Source organism: Patiria miniata, unplaced genomic scaffold (genome assembly GCF_015706575.1).
Source record: "Patiria miniata isolate m_02_andy unplaced genomic scaffold, ASM1570657v1 HiC_scaffold_29, whole genome shotgun sequence".
In the NCBI taxonomy this organism is placed as follows: domain Eukaryota; kingdom Metazoa; phylum Echinodermata; class Asteroidea; order Valvatida; family Asterinidae; genus Patiria; species Patiria miniata.
The window spans coordinates 14,284,518-14,303,490 of NW_024037068.1; the positions used below are offsets into that span (position 1 = coordinate 14,284,518).

The following is an 18,973-nucleotide window of genomic DNA, read 5'->3' on the forward strand; positions in this document are numbered from 1 at the left end:
ATGCAGAACTTCCTAAACAATGGTCCCAACATTTGGGTTTCGTTTTTTTGACTCACCCTGTATAATTTCAAGCCGTAGCCAAGTAATTCGGACACGGTCTAACCTGCAAAGGGACAGCATCTCCCAGGTAAATTTGCCCATCCCCGGACAGATTTATTTGGGGGGACTCAGGGGCGGCGGAACGCTTTTCAAACTGGGGGGCAACACCAAAAAGGGGCACTTGCTCAGAAAAAGGGGCACCTTCCATCAGTGTGAAAATGGAAGAAAAGAATACGGTCCCTTTCATTTCGCTATAAACCTATATGAAGAGGAGCAAATTATGAATACGTTTTCCATCTTGCTCGGTGTGTTTCTTTTACCCATAGTTATGTAGCAAGACCATTTTTTTTTTATCGCGAGTGGGGCACTGTTGCTTTTGATGGCCAATTCAGTGACAATTTCATTCGCGTGAAGAGCACTATTATTTTTAGGAGCCAATTTTCCATCTCCAGAGGGGCACAATCTTATTATTGCGAGAGGGGTATTTGTGCTTTTGATGGTTAGTTTTCCATTTTGAAAACTTGTGCACAATTCTCTTCTTAATGCGAGAGGGGTACTTGTGTTTTTGAGGGGAAGTTTTTCATAACAAGAGAGGAAACAATTTTATTTGTAGCGCGATCATATGCTTTCATGTGTGTACGTTTGAAGGACAGTTTTGTTTTCATCTCGAGGGGGCACATTGACAGCGAGAGGGGCACTTTTGTTAGCCTGGGAAAATCTGGGGGGCAAGTCCCCCCCCCCCCTCCCCCCTCCTGGTTTCGCCGCCCCTGGGGGACAGAATTACATTACACCGGCTGCATAAAGGACAACCAAATGCAAATCCATGTCTTGAACCAAGGCATTCGTTGCACGCTTCTCACGCGTGCCAAACTATACGCCTGATTTCTCATTGGTTCATTCTTATTTCAGTACAAAGATGCCGACTTGTTCTTGAGGTTCATGGAGGGTTTTGAAAACTACGGGGACGTGATAACCTCCTACCTGGACGACAGGGGACACGCCTCTCTGACCTTGAAATCCACCACTAACTACCGTAAGTTCCAGTATTGCTGACGTTTAACCCTATACTTAGCCGAGGTATAGAAGTGGGACCCCTACATTTTCTCCAAGTCTCACTGCAACGAGTCTTGAAGATTTAACCGTTGATGACCTACCCAAACCGTAGAAACTCCTTCGTTATCATAAAGAGCGAGTTCGAGAGAGAAACATAGTAGTCAACTTTGGCTAATTGGTGACGTGTTATGCGCCTGCGCACCAGTAGTAAAACCGGTCCAATATAAGTCTTACGTTGAGTTTAAGACACCATTTTCACCGTGTAGTTCATACCGAACGTTCATCTTTTCCACAGAGTCAATCTATGAGGTGGTGACAGGCGGTCAGCAGCTAGTTCACGAATTTAGCGATTACTCCACTAAAGTTACTATTCCAGGGACGGTACTCGCAAAACAAGGTAATAAACATCGTCCCCAGTACAAAGGGGAGAACAACTGCTTGAATCCTTAATTGCTCGTCCCCACCACCCTATCCAAAGGTGCCAGTGCCCTCTAATTTTCTTTGAGCTCTGATTGGACGGATTCTTGTACATCACGTGAGCCAGAATACTTTCGTGTGCGGACGTGTGACTCGTGCGCACGGCATATGCGTTTACTTGGTAATGACAAGTGACTTACCAACAATGCTTTGCAGTATCAGCGTTTCCTTCACAAGAGTTTGCGAAACGAATTGGCAGTCAGGGGTGCCCTACATAGAATTTGGATGGGGCGGTGATGACGAGTGAAAATGGCAATGATACGCCCTCAGTGGCGAGATTTTGACAAACGTACACATTTTTCGGTTGGTGTTTGAATTTTATGGTCAGTTATGCTTGTAGCTCATTCATGGGAATAATTGCGGTCGGACAAATACCAACGTTTACTAGTGTGGCATATGGTCACAAGTTCACTAATATCGTCACCGACACCACGAAGTAACACTCTACCGTGTTAAAGCATATTTTTTTCGATTTTCAGTTTTTTGGATTTTTAAACATTATTCATCAAGGCCTACCATTGCACGAAGTTTCAAAGCTTCAAGAGCTTTACTTTAATAATTACGCTAAGTATCCATGGCAACTTTTGCGCAAAAGCGACAATTTTCGTTTTCACGAAGTAACACTCAAGTTCCATTTTCCATTGCAATGCATGGCGCGCACTCTGCTCATAAGTGAGCAAAAACGTTTTCACGAAGTAACACTCTTCTTGTAACAAGTTGTATGAGCGCGCGCGCGCTGACCTGAAGTTGCACTTTCCTCGTGTTAAATACATTGAAGAGTGTTACTTCGTGAAAACGAAAATTTACAGTTTCGCAGCCTTTTCGGTTTCACGAACTAACACTCATCTTTTTTCTCTTATTTCTTGTTTATTTAATACACAAACGAGTGAAAAACAGTAGATTTAATAAATTCAATTCATCAAGTGTCCACAACGAGAAACCCAACTGAAAATACTCTGTCGTTTTGACGCAAAGTGTTGTTTTAAAAGGCGTTCAAGTTTAGTTGCCGTTTTCTCCGATTGCTAGTTTTTACTGGTATGTAGATGGGTGTTACTTCGTGGTGTCGGTGACGATATGTTGATTGACAACCCTGCAATGCAAAGTTGCCGACTGAACACACAAACAATCCACTTAGATTGCACTCTGCAGAGTGTCAGGTTTTAAAATTTTAACAACCACGTATCAAAATGGATGTTAAATACCAACTGGACACGGCCCGTAACACGGGCCCTGCAGTTTGGCACAGTTAATTACCAGATGGTTGTGTTTCCTGTGTAATTACAATATATACTTGTCAACCAAATTGCAACCTGACTAATTTGTGTTATTATTACAGTAGGTTCCACGAGGAATACCAGCGTTGCAACTTTGGTCTTCGCCTCAACAATTCTAGGCCTGTTTCCTTCACAGTCGCAAAACTCCAAGTAAGTGATCCCACAACTGTTGAATTTAGTAGAAAATACATTAGTTTGCACTCGAAATAACGAGTCCGAGTGCACAATAAGCTCTGGAAGTCGTTCAAGATGATCCCTGCCAGAGCTGAAAATGCGACGCCGAAAAATGCGACGCCGATGGCACATATGGAACACCATACACCAAAAGGTCAATTTTCGGGACAGACAGATCGACAGACCGACCACCAAGTGACATGTAGAAGCTCCTGCCAGAGGTTGATGACATCATTGGAGCTGTGGCAGATGTTTTTATTTTCACCTTGCATGCCAGACCATACAAACCTCCTGAATGAGATTCTCTGGGAATAACAAATTTCTGGAGTCTGGATGCTGATAATTACCCGAGCCGAGGGCCTTTTTAGTAAAAAAAAAAAAAATCTAAATTTTTCGGTCCAAAAGTCAAAACAAGTCAAAAATTATAAATTTCCAACGATTTTGTTCAACAATTTTACTTCAAGTTTTTCCCTTTCCTTAATTTATACGGAGATTGGCTTTAGGATCATAAAATACTGACTCGCTGCTAGTATTGCGCGTGCCTACGTGAGGATTGTAAACGTACAACCATTGAAACGGCAAAAAGCACCGGATTTCATAGGAATCCAAATTTCATGTGACACAGGAAATGATTGTGTTTAAGACCAGCCAGCCGGTTTGAGGTATTTATCAAGACTTCCTAATTGGCGTATCAATGTCCGTACAAGGACCGGTGTGTGTGCTGCCACCAAGCGTTTCAGAAGTCAACCATTGACTTATGTGTTCTTCTTTTTATCTATGCATTACGGCAGGATCCGCATTGACACCCAGAACATCAGTTCGGTTCTGGTTTCCTGCAGTGTATTCCCCACCCCGACCACCGACACCTTCGCCGACAGCGTGTCGATACAGATGAAGAACGACCCCGTGCTGCCCAATTCCACCTGTTCATTCTTGACATACAGCAATCCCAAGCGGTAGGCTGAGGAATTTTTTATGTCTCAAAATATAAACATGCACCTTTACTGTGCAGCTCACCTGGTAAAGGTGTAAAGGTAACGAACCTATGTTCACAGGAACGGAGTGCCCATCTCTCTTTCGTTAGCGATTGGGCCAGACTCATATGCTGCTGTTGGAGGATCGCCACATCTCCTCCACAGCGACCTTCCCAACATTGAATAATGCCGGTATCCATTTAACACCTGGGTTGAGAGGAGTAATTGAGGTAAAGCGCCCTACTCAAGGGCACAACGCGCATGACCGAGGCGGGGCTTGAACCCACAACCTCACGATCATGAATACTGTGCTCTACCGCTAGACCAACCGTCCCCAGCTTACCTAGAAAAGACTAAAAGAAATGCGTAGTGATAAATAGGTGTTTGTGTATACTTGCCGGATTGACTAATGCATATTTACCAGTGTGCATGGTAGTCTTTATGCTGATACAAATGTTTGTATAATTAGTCGTTTGTTAGAGTAAAGCAATTGTATCTTGGCAAGAAACGTCCAGTTACAGTTGGTAGAGTCCCTATGTAATTTTGTTTTGTCAGGGGTTTTGGGGGGTTTTGTTTTTAAAAGTAAACATATCTATTATATGACTAGCTGTCAGTCAATGCGTCATTAGATTAACAAAAAAGAGAGCGACATTTTAGGATCGTGATATTACAGAAAAAAATGTCTAGTTAAAAGTGAGCGGACCTACAACCCGCAGTTTCCCCTAAAAAGGAAGTAGATCATCGCTCTTTTTATTTTTCCACCCGATGTCCTTTTCTATTGTAACAACTTGCAGGTAAACAAAAAAATGACTTCAAAGTATATTTTGATGAATTCCAGACCAAACATTAAGAACAAAACAATTCATATCATTTTCATATTTCAGAGTTCGCTAAAAGGACGCATTGGGATGTACATGCATTATGAACCTTAAAATGAAGTTATTTAAACCAAGTTCTGCATGTTGTTTTCTGTGGGGTTCCAGATACTTTGCGCGTATCCCTTTTCTTTATTAACACCAGGGCCCTCTTTGCTATAGGATCTATCCTAAATCCTTCAAACATCAACTGCGACTATGTAAAATTTGGATTCTGCCTCCAAGCGCCAAAATCATCCGTTATTTATTGAATTTGTTCGGCGGAGGGGTGACGCCTGCCTCAATCCTTCACAATCCTCCAACAATCGCTGTGATACATTGAGGAAGTATGGATAATAATGCCAGCAGTGCAGATGGTTTCCAGTATAATGCGAGCCTGAGTTATACATGGCTGAACATAAACAACGCTGGGTACAGCTTAGAAGATCTTGACGCAATGCATCCTCCAAAACCGTCTGGTTGATTTTGGAGGATTGAGAAGGGTTTAGCGCTGCTTGCAGCTAATACTTGAAACGCAACTGTAACTTGGATAATGTGCAACACTGTCCCGGACGTAGCTTGTCACTAACGCATCTATTTGAATTTGTCGCCGTCAGTGTCTGGAAAGAGGACCTACAAGGATGCCAGAAGCCGGTCTTCAACGACGATGGCACGGTGACATGTCATTGTACCCATCTGACGACATTTGCCGTTATAGGCAAGGTGAGTGGGCCTACCATGATAAAGCAAGAGCGCGAGTAAAATCTCGTTGTTGGGCTATATAGCGCCCTCTAGTGTTCACGTGAGCAGGTCCCAATGGGTGCGTTCGAGTAGCTTCTCCATGTATACACGCGGTTAACACTCGATAAAGCCAGGCAATGAGGCTTATCGAAAGGTGCGGTGTATTCGCCTGCATTCTTCTTGTATCATTGCAACCAGATCAATACTTGCTGGATTAATTAGGAAGATATGCTCTGCCCTGCTCTGTTCAATTTATCACGTGAACGTAAATTGCATTACGTTTGAGTCATAAATCCGTACATTTGTATTCACTAAGTATTCAATTAAATTTCCCGCCATCTTCAATCGAGCCACGAAATCGTCCCGCTACGTCATTGCAACCGGGCAGCCACGAGAGACCCGCTCGCGAGCTTCTGGGGCATAACACCGGGGCAGACACGAGTATCACGTGGTGGTTAATCGAACGCGCTCGTGCAAATGTTTACTCTCACGTGTAAGTTATTCCAAACACTTCAAATTCATTCATTTTTAGCGATGTATGACAACTGCGCATGCGTATTTACCATGGTACTGTCTACGAAGCCATGCAAACTCCTTTTCTTTAGTGAGCCCGGATCTCTATTGTGTTGAGATTAGCGTAGTGAGCAACTGAGCAAGCTGGCCGCCAGGTGCTTTCTATTGTAGCTTTCGAGCGCGGCGACCATCATTTTACTTTTGAAGTCTTGGAGTACGAACTCTTTGGGTCCTTGCTCTATGGTTATTCGAACACATCAAAAACTATTTCGCTCCGTCCTCGATTGTGAAGGAAATCCAGCATTGCGAAAGTCAGGGTGACCGTTTTAGCCGAATTTCGGCTAAATTTGAAAGAGTTTTTTTTATCGAAAAAAAAAAACTAGTTTGACAGAAACTTTTAAGCAGAATGATTTTTTGAGCAGATTTCTAGCAGAATCCTGTATTAAATTGGTGATCTGACTCGAAAATATGGCTGATTTTCGTGATTAGTTTTGAAAAAGGTTAATTTCAGGTTCCCTGACGTGTATTAGTACACAGTAAATTCCTTTAAACCATTGCAAGCCAGGCTAGACGTGCAAATTAAAAATTAAAAATATTAATTTTTTTAAAGTAAATTTTGAGATTTTTTTAAAAAGGAAATTGTGTTACATCTGCATCATGTGAGTACATTGTTTATAATGTATTTTGTGTAATACATGTAAAAGGTGATTAAGCAGATTTTTGTCAAATCTAGCAGATTTTTGAAGTGCATCTAGCAGAATTTTGCCATTACCTTACGGTCACCCTGGCGAAGGTATAGGACGCCTGCTATAAACAATGTGAATGCGTATCTTGCATGAACTGGCAGTGAACAGTGGATCACTTCCTATATGTATCCAATGAGATCTCAAAGAAATTAGAGTTTACCAGCTCACTCGGCCAGGGTGGTGGGAACGAGGATATGTTGTCTTGCCACCTGGCCCTTTAAAAGTGAATGACTACATGTACTCACAATTTTTCACAGCCGTGTCTTGTCCATCCATGCATGCAGCCCACACGCTGTCCATATTGACAGCAAGCCGAGGTGTCCGTTCCTATCATTAGCATTCACTTCACATCGAATCTCCCTCCAGTGTTTTGAATATTAAATTGAAGCCAATGCATACGTAATGATCCTTCTCGTCAAACAGTGTTCCCAATGGCGGCGGGTTTCACTGTCCTATTCCAACTCTCCAGATAGGTAGAAAATTAGAATTAATTTCACGCCTCGAAACAGACGAATGGTGTTACGTACGTAAGGGCCTACGCCTCAGAGACGTGTACGTGCATAAAACATATACGGGTGACGTACGTCAGGGAACCGGAATTATCATCCTGCCTGCACCAGGCTGCAGCATTTTCCTGCGCTTTTCGGCGCCCTCATTGGCTCTCATTGCGCCCATTTAGGAAAATTTGGTATGGAATAGAACCATTGATATCCATATGAAAACTGAACAGCCCATTGGCTGTATGAAGTGAAGTCACCGTCCGCCATATTACGACTCCAAGAATAATAGATTTGTAAAGAAAGATTTTTAATGAATGAAAGTAACATCATACACTTTTTACTCAACAATTTTTTTGGCCAAAAAATTATAAAAAAAGTTTACTATACATTAAGATGACTCTGTTAAATTAAAAAGTGATCCTAGGTAGATCGTTCAGGGTGGATACTACTAGTAGCCATAGTATAAAGTTGCCATTGACTCCAATGATAAATAACCTGGACTTCAAATAATTCGGAAAACTCTCACAACTTTCCAAGATGGTCATATCACGGCACACATAACACCAAACGCATATTCCGTGGCTTACAACCTTCATTGCGCCCTTATTTCAGACATTACACCAAACGGATCATGATTTGATGCAGAAATTAATATACGTTCTGGCCCCAACTAATAATCATACAGTAGGCATATCCACAACCTAACTGGTATAGATCGATAAAGCTACCGAATGGCGCATTCCAAAAAAAAACATTCTGCCCAAAAGCTATTCAAGTTCACTCTTATGTTCTTTTGAATACGTTACTAAAAAGTTAAGAAATAAAGAAAATGCTTCAACAATAATAGGAATGTTTTCGCGGCATTTTGATTGGACTTTCAAATTGGGTTCGCAAGCACTTGGAAGCAATGCAGGCACTTAAATTATGTAAACCTTCACTTTACTTTGGAGGAAACATCTTTATCGTGTTCGTGTATAAATTTCAAATGACCGTAACAAAAATTGGTGCTTTCTTGTACACGTAGTTAGGCCTAACTATAAATCAACTTAAGGCCCACTTTCCTTGTTCTGCTTACAATAAGCAATTAACGTATACGGTCAGCTCATTTTACGGACAAGCAAAAGCAGTTTGGCAGGTGTGCATGCGTACGCGTTCGTCCCAACGGAGCATTTTGTAAGCATAAGTTGCTGGCGCATGTGCAAGCACTGTAAGCACAGAATAGCGACCGTATTAAGCACGAAATTCGGTGGTTAGAAGAGCAGTGAAATTTAGCCAATTTCTTCTTTTCTCTTTTACAGTACAACACGAGAGGGAAGCTACCAAATGTCCTTCTGGCTTCGATGGTTTTATACTTGGTTCTGATAGCAGCGACCTTTTGCCTTCTACTTTATGCAAATAGGTAAAGCAGGAAACCTTTGTGGTGGTCATTTTTAAGGCAGAGTACAACTAATGCTGTTTGGAAACTTTGGATAGACTTTATAAGGCAATTGGATCATTTGCAAAGAAAAATAAACAACGCAATCGCCAAAATATTATGAAATGTCGGACTTGATTGCAAGTAAATAGTAGGATCAAACGTCATGTGAAATCCTTGCGCCTGGCAGGCTTTCATTTTCAAGATAAGAGGAATTACCATTATTTCCTAGCAAACCTATATGCTTTGGTACCATCTTCCAACATAGAAGGCGCTCTTCAAAACCAATGATTATATGCTAAATATGCATTATGTGCCCATTTTCAGGCCGTATTGTATGGGTTTTGGGACTTGGTTTTCATATTCCTCGTTTATATCAAAAATATCTATACCATTATTGGAAAATGGTTACTTCTTAGAAATAGTAAGATAATTTAAGGGCATTTTTGATTTATCTCGAGGGGACACTTTAATGCTCGAGGGGGCACATTTATGGCTTCAAAAGGGGCACTTGGGAAAATCTTGGGGGGGGGGGGGCAAACGCCCCCCCCCCCCCGGTTCCGCCACCCCTGTTCGTTGCTAAAACGTATTTTGACAGATAAGAAAATCAGAGGTGATGTTTTTTTCTCCAAAATGTCTTTTTTTCACCTCCAGAACATTTGAATCAGATCGTGCCTCAATAGTGCTGTGTTTCCTAGCAACCCTTTTAACCGGTCATATAACGCTTGTTGCAGGAGTCTACGCAATAGATAACATGGTAAGAATTGTGACGTATGATGGCAGGTTGGGATAGGTTGGGTTGAGGTGCATGGTGTGGAATGTGTTGGGTTGGGTTGGGTTTAGTTGGGGTCATGGGTTGGGTTTGGCTTGGGTGGGTGGGTTGGGTTGGGTTGGGTTGGGTTGGCTTCGGTTGAGTTGGGGTCGTGGGTTGGGTATGGTTGGGTTGGGTATACGAGTTTGGTTTTTGCATTCAATAGGGGACGTTGAACAATAGAGGACAATAGGGTCCCCGATTCCCGAGAGGTCCCCAATTTGGATTCCACGGTGTACAAAACATAATGGGAGGTCTTCCTAAAAAGTTATAGTACAAAAAAAGGGACAATAGGGGGTCCCCGATTGCAGGCAATCGGGGACCCCCTATGGGTTGGGTTGGGTTGGGTTGGGTTGGGTTGGATTGGGTTGAGTTTGGGTCATGGGTTGGGTATGGTTGGGTTGGGGTCATGGGTTGGGTTGGGGATGGTTGGTTTTTTTTTTTGGAGGGGGGAGTTAAAATTAGGTTGGGTTTGGGCTGGGCTGGGCTGGACTGGGCTGAACTGGGATTTGTTGGGACTGGTGAGGTTCGATTGGGCTGGTTTGAATATGATTTGGCTGGTTTTGATAGGTTGGACTGCGTGAGTACAGGTTGATTTTAGTTGGTTTTGTAGTCCTTTATTTTAACAATGCACATTATTGGCGCTGACGGGTTTACACATTTTCCTTTGAATATGTTGATTTCTAATTTGCCGTTTTGTTCTAATTTCTTTGTTTCCAAATTCACTTTGCCAGGATGCCTGCCGCGCAGTAGCCTTACTCCTCCATTACTTTCAGCTGTCTTACTCCTTCTGGATGCTGGCCCAAGCTGTGCAAATAGTGCTCAAGGTGAGACAGGGAGTAGGCGCAAACTTGCGCTCATTTTAGCCGAATGAAGACATCAATCGTGATCTTATACAAATTACAATGGGTCGTTTATATCACCAAAAAGATTTTACTGGTCATCAATCCACTGACATTTGTATCCCTTTCACGGATATCTGATTTTTTTGGAGGGGGGGGGGGGGATTTGGAAGTTATCCCAAACATGTACTTGCATGTGACACTGAAAAGTTTTGCGCTCATAGGTATACCGACCATTTAGTTTTCCAAGGTTACCAGTTATCTCTTTCAAGAAATAATATGAAAGAAAAGGCAAAGCATTGTCGTAGCTCATCGCCATGATTCAAGTTCTTACATTCCATGCTCATGGCTTCAGGCGAGTAAAATAGGCCCGAAAATGACCTTTACGCCGGCCAAATCACGATGTGCATGCCCTCAATTTTGTTTGGCTATATTTGCAGCATTTTGTGGACCATGAACTTGAGGGTTTGTAAAAAAGAAAAAAAGGGGGGGGGGGAGCTGTGCACAGGAGTGCAAGCTCGTATTTCTGTGAAAATCGGTTGAAATTGGGCCCCACAATAACGCTCCATTTTGCAATGGAGCGCAGGCATCAGTTTTTTTCAAAATGGCGATGGGCTTCCAGGAGTACTGACAATCCTTCGATGGAATTTTCTGCCAAATGTCATGGTTAACCCCCCAAAAACTTGATGAAATAAACTTTAATTTGATGTGTGTCTCAATTGGAGAGTTATGAGTATTTTACCTGAATTTCGGAACTGGGCGTATTTATCACTATAATGGCCAGTCAAAAAATTAGCAGCTCACAGTAATTAGCCGGCACCAGTGCCTTTGAATAGGGCAGTACATTTAAAACGAAGAACGACCTTGACTTTTTTAGTATATTTTTTTTAAAGTTTCACGTTTTTGTCCTTTTTTTTTAGATGACGTACAAGACGACAGAATCCGGCACAGTTGCTCAGTTTTTAGCCCTGGGGTGGATCACACCGTTGTTTGTCGTTGCCGGCACAGCAGGGATTTATGTTGAAAGCTACGGCCGAGGCAACTAGTAAGTTTTCGATCAGCCACTTTAAAATCACTTCAATTATCATTTAGTAGATTTAGTGCCAAAACGATTTAGGACAAATCAAGGGTGCCAACTAATAAACATGTCAAATCAAGAGTGTCTAAAAGATTCATTTTCAATCAAGAGTGTCTTAAAGTCAAATCAAGGGTGTCACTGAACAATTTAGGTCAAATCAAGGATGCTAAATTAATTCAGGTCGAATCAAAGGTGCCAACTAATAAACATGTCAAATCAAGAGTGCCCAAATGATTCATGCTCAGTCAAGGGTACCAAACTGATAAACGTCAATTCAAGGGTGCCAACTTAATTGATGTCACATCAAGATTAATGCCAAATCAAGGGTGCTAATCTGATTTCAACGTCAAATCAAAACCTCGAAGGTACCACATTTTTATTAAGTCGTAAGTCTGGGAAACTGATTACTGTCTTATTGATTGATTCCTTTGCAGCTGTGCACTTCCCCTTGGTTCGGGAATTTCGTATGCAATCATTACCCCCGTGGCACTAATTGGATTCGTAAGTAAATCCACATGGCATGTGTTCATATACATGTATAAACACGAGTTAGCAATAGGCTGGTGGAAACTTCATTACTTGCCTTTTTATTTTTTGCCGTTTCATATGCGTCAGCCATTCCTGCGGTGGCACCATGGGCCGATGTCATGGTGCTGCTAAATAAGCACACGATTTTCTGCTAACAGAACCTCTGTCTATTTCAGAGAGACCGTAAGCAGTAAGCACAGCAAAAGGCACGCCTACCTCAGAGGACAAAATTCTTAAAGAGGTTGTGGAATCCTCGAAGACATTTCCGTCATGTTTTGGGTATATGTAGCCTAAGGTGTGATGAAATAAAAACGACTATTGTTTCTGTCATGAAATGAGTACAAAGGGTACTTTTGAGAGCTATTTTTCAGGTCCTGTTTCGACCCGAACGTGCAATTTGTGTAAAAGTCGCCGTTGCGGGCAGCAAACAAAACACAGTAAATCGTGACGTACTAAACAGGACTCGTTTATGCTACTCTGCATCGGGAGTCCTGTTTATTACGTCACGATTTACTGTGTTTTGTTTGCTGCCCGCAACGACGACTTTTACACAAATTGCACGTTCGGGTCGAAACAGGCATGACAGGACTTGAAAAACCGCTCTAAAAAGTACCTTTTGTACTCATTTTATGACAGAAACAATAGTGTCGTTTTTATTTCATCACACCTTAGGCTACATATACCCGAAAAATGACGGAAATGTCTTCGAGCATTCCACAACCTCTTTAACTTAGTGACGTAACAATAGAAATCTCCATGCGCCCGCGACTGTTACCACACCCACACCATGAAATAGTGCTTAAGGTTAGCACATCTTTCTGCTATGCTAAGCACAACTTTTCTGCTAACCGCTAATAAGCAGTGTCACGAAATTGGGCCCTGGCTCGCACTCGTCGCGCTCGGGTAGTTTGCACGCACTCCGGGCTCCTTCGACCAATAGGGTTGCCGGGATGCACGCGCGCCCAGTCTTAAATAACGCGCGCGGTATGCGGGTGAGCGTGGTACCACCGCAAAAATGGCTCCAATGCTTTCTGACGAATTCAGCATACTCTTTTTTAGTTCATCATTTGTAATTTGTGCATTTTTACAGTGCATTACTTTTCGGATAGCTGCAAATGATGGACTTTAGCTTTAAGATGGATCAATTTTGTCCATTGTTGCTTTATACCAGGTAACTGCATTTGCTCCATTTTTTTTTCAATAAATGGAAGGCAGTACATTTCCTGTGAGAGGCAACATTCTTAGATATACATATGTTGCAAACTATTTTGAAACGAAAACAGTTCAGGAAAAAAATGTTATGCTTGTCATCAAAACAATGTCTTGTAATTTCCAAATAATCAGAGGTAGACTTTGGCTAAATATGAAGTCTAAACAAAATGAACCGATACAGTTTTGGGGGTCGTAAAGTGTTGTGTTTGAGTAATCAATAAAATATAATTAAATTCACTGTTTTGATTATAACTCAAGGATTTTGTTCCTTTTTTCCCCCAGACAAATTTTGTATGCTTATTCTACGCATTTTACTGCTACTACGGTTTAAAGAAAACAGACAAAAAGTGCCTTGGCTACATGAGCAGAATCTTGTAAGTACCGACAGTATTCTTTAGTTTCCAGGCAATTTTCGCCTGCTACAATTATTCGTTTTGGACAATCTGCAGAATGAACCAACTGCAAATGCTTGCAGAGTTATTAACAGTTCCTGTGAAGACAACTTCTTTATATTATTGAAACAGATATGGACCCAGTCAACACAATCACTACATGTGACTGTGTACATGTATTACATACACCCTGAGCACAGACAGACAAAGAGAGAACAACAGATTCTTTGTTGTCCGCGAGCGTTCATCTTTTGCAGGAAACGGTCCTCGATCATGAGTGTGTGTGTTTAGGGTGGATAAAAAAACACCGAAACTGAGATATTATTGCTAATTGGAACAGAAGTACGGCACATGTGAATCAAAGGGAGATGTCCTCTGTTAGGGTTGAATCTCCCCTTTAAAATTACACCCTGATCATGTCCTTACATTCATGGATGACTGAGCAGTAACTAATTTTATGAAAGGGTCTATTTAGAGACCTGCGCCACTTTTCATGGTGAAATCTCTTTTTTCCCCACCTGCCTTGATTGGCAACCCTAGCCTTTCACTCTGTGACAACACAACAAAAACCACAATTGAAAAGTGGCGCAAGTCTCTAAATAGACCCTTTCATAAAATTGGTCACTGCTCAGTCAACCGTGAATGTAATGACATGACCAGGGTGTTATTTTAAAGAGGAGTTTCAACCCTACAGAGGATATCTCCCTTTGATTCACATGTGCCCTACTTAGAGTCAGACTTGGTGACCGTGGGTCACCATGTTGACCGTGGGTCACCATGTCTGACTCATGGTAGGCCTTCATGGGTTTACACCTTGATATGGACCATGGTGCTTGTGTTCTTGGGCAAGACACTGAACTGCAATTGTCTCCCTCCACAAAAGAGAATACATGGGTACCTGTATAGGTAGAGACCAGACTGTGCAGAGCTGGTGCAGAATGCTGGTCTCATGGGTAATTATTGTAAAGCGCTATAAGAAAAATACAAAGCATTGAATAAGCACTGCATTATCATTATTATTATTCTGCGTATTTTCTTTTCTCCAGACCCAACATCCGTGCATGCTTGATAGTTCTCCCACTCGAGATCTGCGAGTGGGTATTTTCCGCCTTGTCCATTGAGTACGAGGATGTCATCTTTGATGTCTTCTGGATACTCTCTGCTCTAGCAATGGTACGTACACACGCAGTTACCCTTCACATTAACCAAAATACATTGTACATTTGGAAAGCATGGTTAGCTCATAGATTGGATAGTATGCTCATACCCACTACCTAACCAAATCAACGTGCTGATAGTGGATAATTCTTAAGAGCTGTCAAGACTGCTCTCTACATACGGAATGTTTACGCATAGATCATGGTAGTAAATTACTCACAATGCTTTACTTTTTTCCCCACAATGTTTTATGAAACTAGAGACAAGAGTACAAGTAAATTAGATTAACCAAATGTTGGACCTTGAGTGTAGCTATGCATAAACTCCATCTTATGGTAACAGCATACAAAATAATATTCTGTAGTTCAACCTCAGCAAATGATTATCACGGTGAGAGTGCCCCAATGTGAACATTTGATTTAAAATAGTGAACACCAGATTGTATATAATATTTAATTCCACTGTGCAGCATTTTAAGGTTATATGTTAAGGTGTATGTGATAATATTAAAATTTCTTCTCTTTTCCACTTTGACAAAAATTCAGAGTATACTCATTCTGCTCTTCTACGGGATTAGCAGTTCGGAGGTGAGTGGCACTCTTCTGTGCTTGATCTGGTGAAATTGTTAAATTGAATCCCTCTATAAAGGCCTTGATCTTTTATACGGCACCACGATTATTAATCTTATTTGACACGATACTTTAACAAGAACCACGGCACCGTTTCATAGCCACAAAGTGTCTCGAGGTTCTATAGTAGGTCAACCCCATCACTAGTCCTCACAAAACCATCGCAAGTCAATCACAACTCATCCAGTTCAAGTCATGTCACAAGTCATTCAAATGAACTGTGACAAAAGACATTCCTTTGTTACTTTTCATCCCCTGCTCCCTGTGACTTAACTTGTGCTGATCTAGACTACAGCACTGTGATATCGGTATATATTATACTTTTTCCCCTCCATGGAGCAAGGTTGTGGAGGAATATGAGAAGCATTTTGGACCCTGCTGCTGGCAGCACAAGAAGAGCTCGGCGGTCAGGGACTCGCCCCGGCCGGGCTGGCGAGACGAGATCAGCCAGATCAGCCAGTACCGGGAGGCCAGCTCCATCCTGAGAGACATGGACAGCACGGCCACAGTGACGGGCGCAAACGGCACCACCACTGACGGCCGAGGAGGCAGCAGCGCCGTGGCGGGCTGCAGCGGCATCAACAACGGCGGGCTGGAAGTGGATGACGTGCTAGCTCATGGCCGAGAGCTCAACGACGTCTCTGGCTCCAACCACCTAGCGTCCAGCCTCTCCTCCTCCTTCATGTTAAAGGTATTGCTTTTGGGGGTACATACCTATGTTTCCCAATACATGTATCTATGTTCCCCAATACCTATTTTCCCCAACCCTAACCCTAAGTCTAACCCTAACCCTAATCCTAAGGATTTTGGGGTACATAGGTACTGGGGAATGTCGGGTAGACGCTGCTTTTGGAACCGCTCTGGAGCTACAGGAGTGCGGCCTAGTGGTCAGGGTTCCTGAATCATGATCATAGAGGAAGTTCATATCTAGGTGCTGGTCATTTGTTGTGTCCTTGGGCAAGCTACTTCGAAGTGCACTTGCCTTTCTTCACCCAGTAGTGCGGTAGATAGGAAAAATATTTGGAAGAATTGTGCCTTTGATGATACAAGCATGGAATTTGGCACACAGTCCGAGTATGTCACAATTTTCAAAATGGCTGCCATTGCGTATTATTTTACCTTTGCTTTTTTTTTTCAAAGGATAGATCTGCAATGGCCCTATACCCAAATATCTTTCTCATGACATACACTGACTGTGTACCAAGTTCCATGCTTTTATCATCAAAGGCACAATCCCATCACCTATTTGCCGTACTACAGAAGCATAGGTTTCATTTGCCAGTAGACTTGTACAAATGTATCCAAATGTCCAATATCCAATATCTAACTAACTTTATCATCATTGTTTGAACTCTCCCTTCACACAGACCAAACTCAAGGTGTTCCCACTCCGCAAGAGCCAACAGCCCCCGTCCACGGGGGCCCAGTCACCGTCGGCCGCCAGGCAGGGCCTGGACAACCACAGATGACAAACATTCGACACCTCGTCAGCGCCGCGCTCCGTTACCAACCATGCTCCAAAGAGGGCGCCGTCACCCTCGTCGTCGCCATCGTTATCAACAGTGCCACCAAAGACGGTGTCCTTCCAGCTGCAGCCAATCATCATCCAGGAAAGGGAGAACGTCAAGACCGAGGTGTCTGTTTATGCAAATCTATAGATTTTTTTTGGGGGGGGGAGGGGGACGCCCGGACCCGAATAAGAAAAGATTGACTCAATTCATGACAGTACCTTTTTTGCCTCATTGATTTTATGTCCCTCTAATTTTTTTCCCCTGTAATTTGTTATCATTCCTAACTCAAACTGTAACGGAAGTTTTTCATGAGCCACAACGTAGCATTTCCACATCAACATTGGAACGGCTTGCAAGAACTCAACAGCTTTGAGGTTCTAGAACTTTCGTGTGCATTCTACAATGGTCATTCTATGTATGTAAATGGAAAATGGTACATTGTTACATCCACTAGACACTTTGAAAACAATTTACAAGGAAAATAATAACCGTGGAAACACGAGTCAACAAGTAACAAGAACTATGAGTGTTTATGAAACATCGGCGGCGTCTCTGGGTTCGGCTTAAGATTTGAGGCCCCTTGTGGTTCAATATTGGTCAATATTCTGCTTCAGGGTGTTATACCCTTTAACATACATTGGTGTGAAAGTTTAGAGAAATTCTTATTGGTTTGAATATTAAAGGCTTCTCGATGCTTCTGAAGACAGAGATGAAGACAGAGCTGGAAACGAAACCAGTGTTTCAAAAATACCTCTTATATCTCAAGCTCATATCACCCGCAACTTGATTCAATCCCTGTGCAGAATAAAAATGTATATGTACATTATCAAAAAGCAAACCTGTATATATTGCATCCATTGATTGATACAAAAATTATTTTTGTATGACATGTTGTTTTCCATCAATTTTAATTGTTGTTTTGACGAAGTCAGTGCAGTGTTTGTGGTATTTGTTTTTCACTTTGGCACTTCATTCTGCACACTAAAAAAAACAAAATTGTTTTAAATGGGTTCATTATTCAAATGAAATATACATGCACACTGAACAATGAAGAAATTAGAAAATCGGTTAAGTAAATAAAATATATTTTTTGGGACTTGAGTTACAGAGCTCGTATCAGGAGCTTGCGACACCATCACGGTGTCTTGGTCAACCGGCGTTGTTGCGGCCCTCACGTGACCCACATGTGACCCGTGCACGTGACCAAGCTTAAGGCACATGACAGGAGGCGGTCGTACACGTGGGCCAGCTCGTACCCTCCATCTCTGTTCATATGGGGCGGTGCCTGCGGATTTCCACAGCTTCTCGGATTTTGCGTGTATAGACGTCATCCTCCCTGGCGATGATCTTAGCATTGTCCACAGAGATGTTATGTCCTGGGGTGGATATATGTTCACCAACTGCTGTCGGGGGGGGGGGGGGCTGACCTACTGGTGTGTTCTCTGCATCGGGTCTGCAGAGTGCGAGCTGTTTCCCCGATATAAGTGTCTTCACAGCCACCACGCGACATTTGGTATACAAGGCCACATTTCTTGAGGTCTGGACGCCAGTTGACAAAGACACCGTGATGGTGTCGCAAGCTCCTGATACGAGCTCTGTAACTCAAGTCCCAAAAAAGGTATCTTTTATTTACTTGATATAATAATGGGACTAGGAAACAAACTTTCATGCTCGGTTATTACCAGTTTTCCTTTTGCAAAGACCCGGCTTTGTCATAGTTTGCCCAGAGCGCAAGCTAGAAAGGAACAGATATGAAAAGAAGAAGAAAACACAAGACAGGGGCAAGCCTAGGAAAGCTGGTCCCATCATTTGATTCATCATGGCTATTCACTGGAAGTCTTTTCATGTATCTGTGTACACAGTGGGCCATATTTAGCCCATTCATTGGCGTTACGGAGTAATCCTATACAACAGCACTGCCCGGCTCACAAGCCACAGTGAGTCGGTGAGTCAGTGCGTGTACAAAGAGGACGACAGGTTGACCCTCTCTGGGACCAGCACAAATAAAGATCATTTGGACAATGACAACTGATTCCACCTTTAAAAATTCCTG

At 42.4% G+C, this 18,973-nt stretch overlaps 1 protein-coding gene across 1 annotated transcript in view; it reads left to right on the top strand.

Annotated features, from left to right (window-relative positions):
- The window catches only part of LOC119735534 (adhesion G protein-coupled receptor L3-like), a 59,225-nt gene extending 40,885 nt beyond the window's left edge, over window positions 1–18,340 (top strand). The window contains exons 6-20 of the mRNA XM_038209271.1: window positions 949–1,072; window positions 1,388–1,489; window positions 2,906–2,993; window positions 3,809–3,973; window positions 5,463–5,568; window positions 8,644–8,744; window positions 9,414–9,516; window positions 10,305–10,397; window positions 11,333–11,457; window positions 11,925–11,991; window positions 13,513–13,604; window positions 14,669–14,795; window positions 15,326–15,367; window positions 15,753–16,100; window positions 16,777–18,340. Coding sequence (XP_038065199.1) covers window positions 949–1,072; window positions 1,388–1,489; window positions 2,906–2,993; window positions 3,809–3,973; window positions 5,463–5,568; window positions 8,644–8,744; window positions 9,414–9,516; window positions 10,305–10,397; window positions 11,333–11,457; window positions 11,925–11,991; window positions 13,513–13,604; window positions 14,669–14,795; window positions 15,326–15,367; window positions 15,753–16,100; window positions 16,777–16,878 — 1,785 coding nt within the window. The 3' untranslated portion in view covers window positions 16,879–18,340. The remainder of the gene's footprint in view (window positions 1–948; window positions 1,073–1,387; window positions 1,490–2,905; window positions 2,994–3,808; window positions 3,974–5,462; window positions 5,569–8,643; window positions 8,745–9,413; window positions 9,517–10,304; window positions 10,398–11,332; window positions 11,458–11,924; window positions 11,992–13,512; window positions 13,605–14,668; window positions 14,796–15,325; window positions 15,368–15,752; window positions 16,101–16,776) is intronic.
- The last annotated feature ends 633 nt before the right edge of the window (window positions 18,341–18,973 follow it).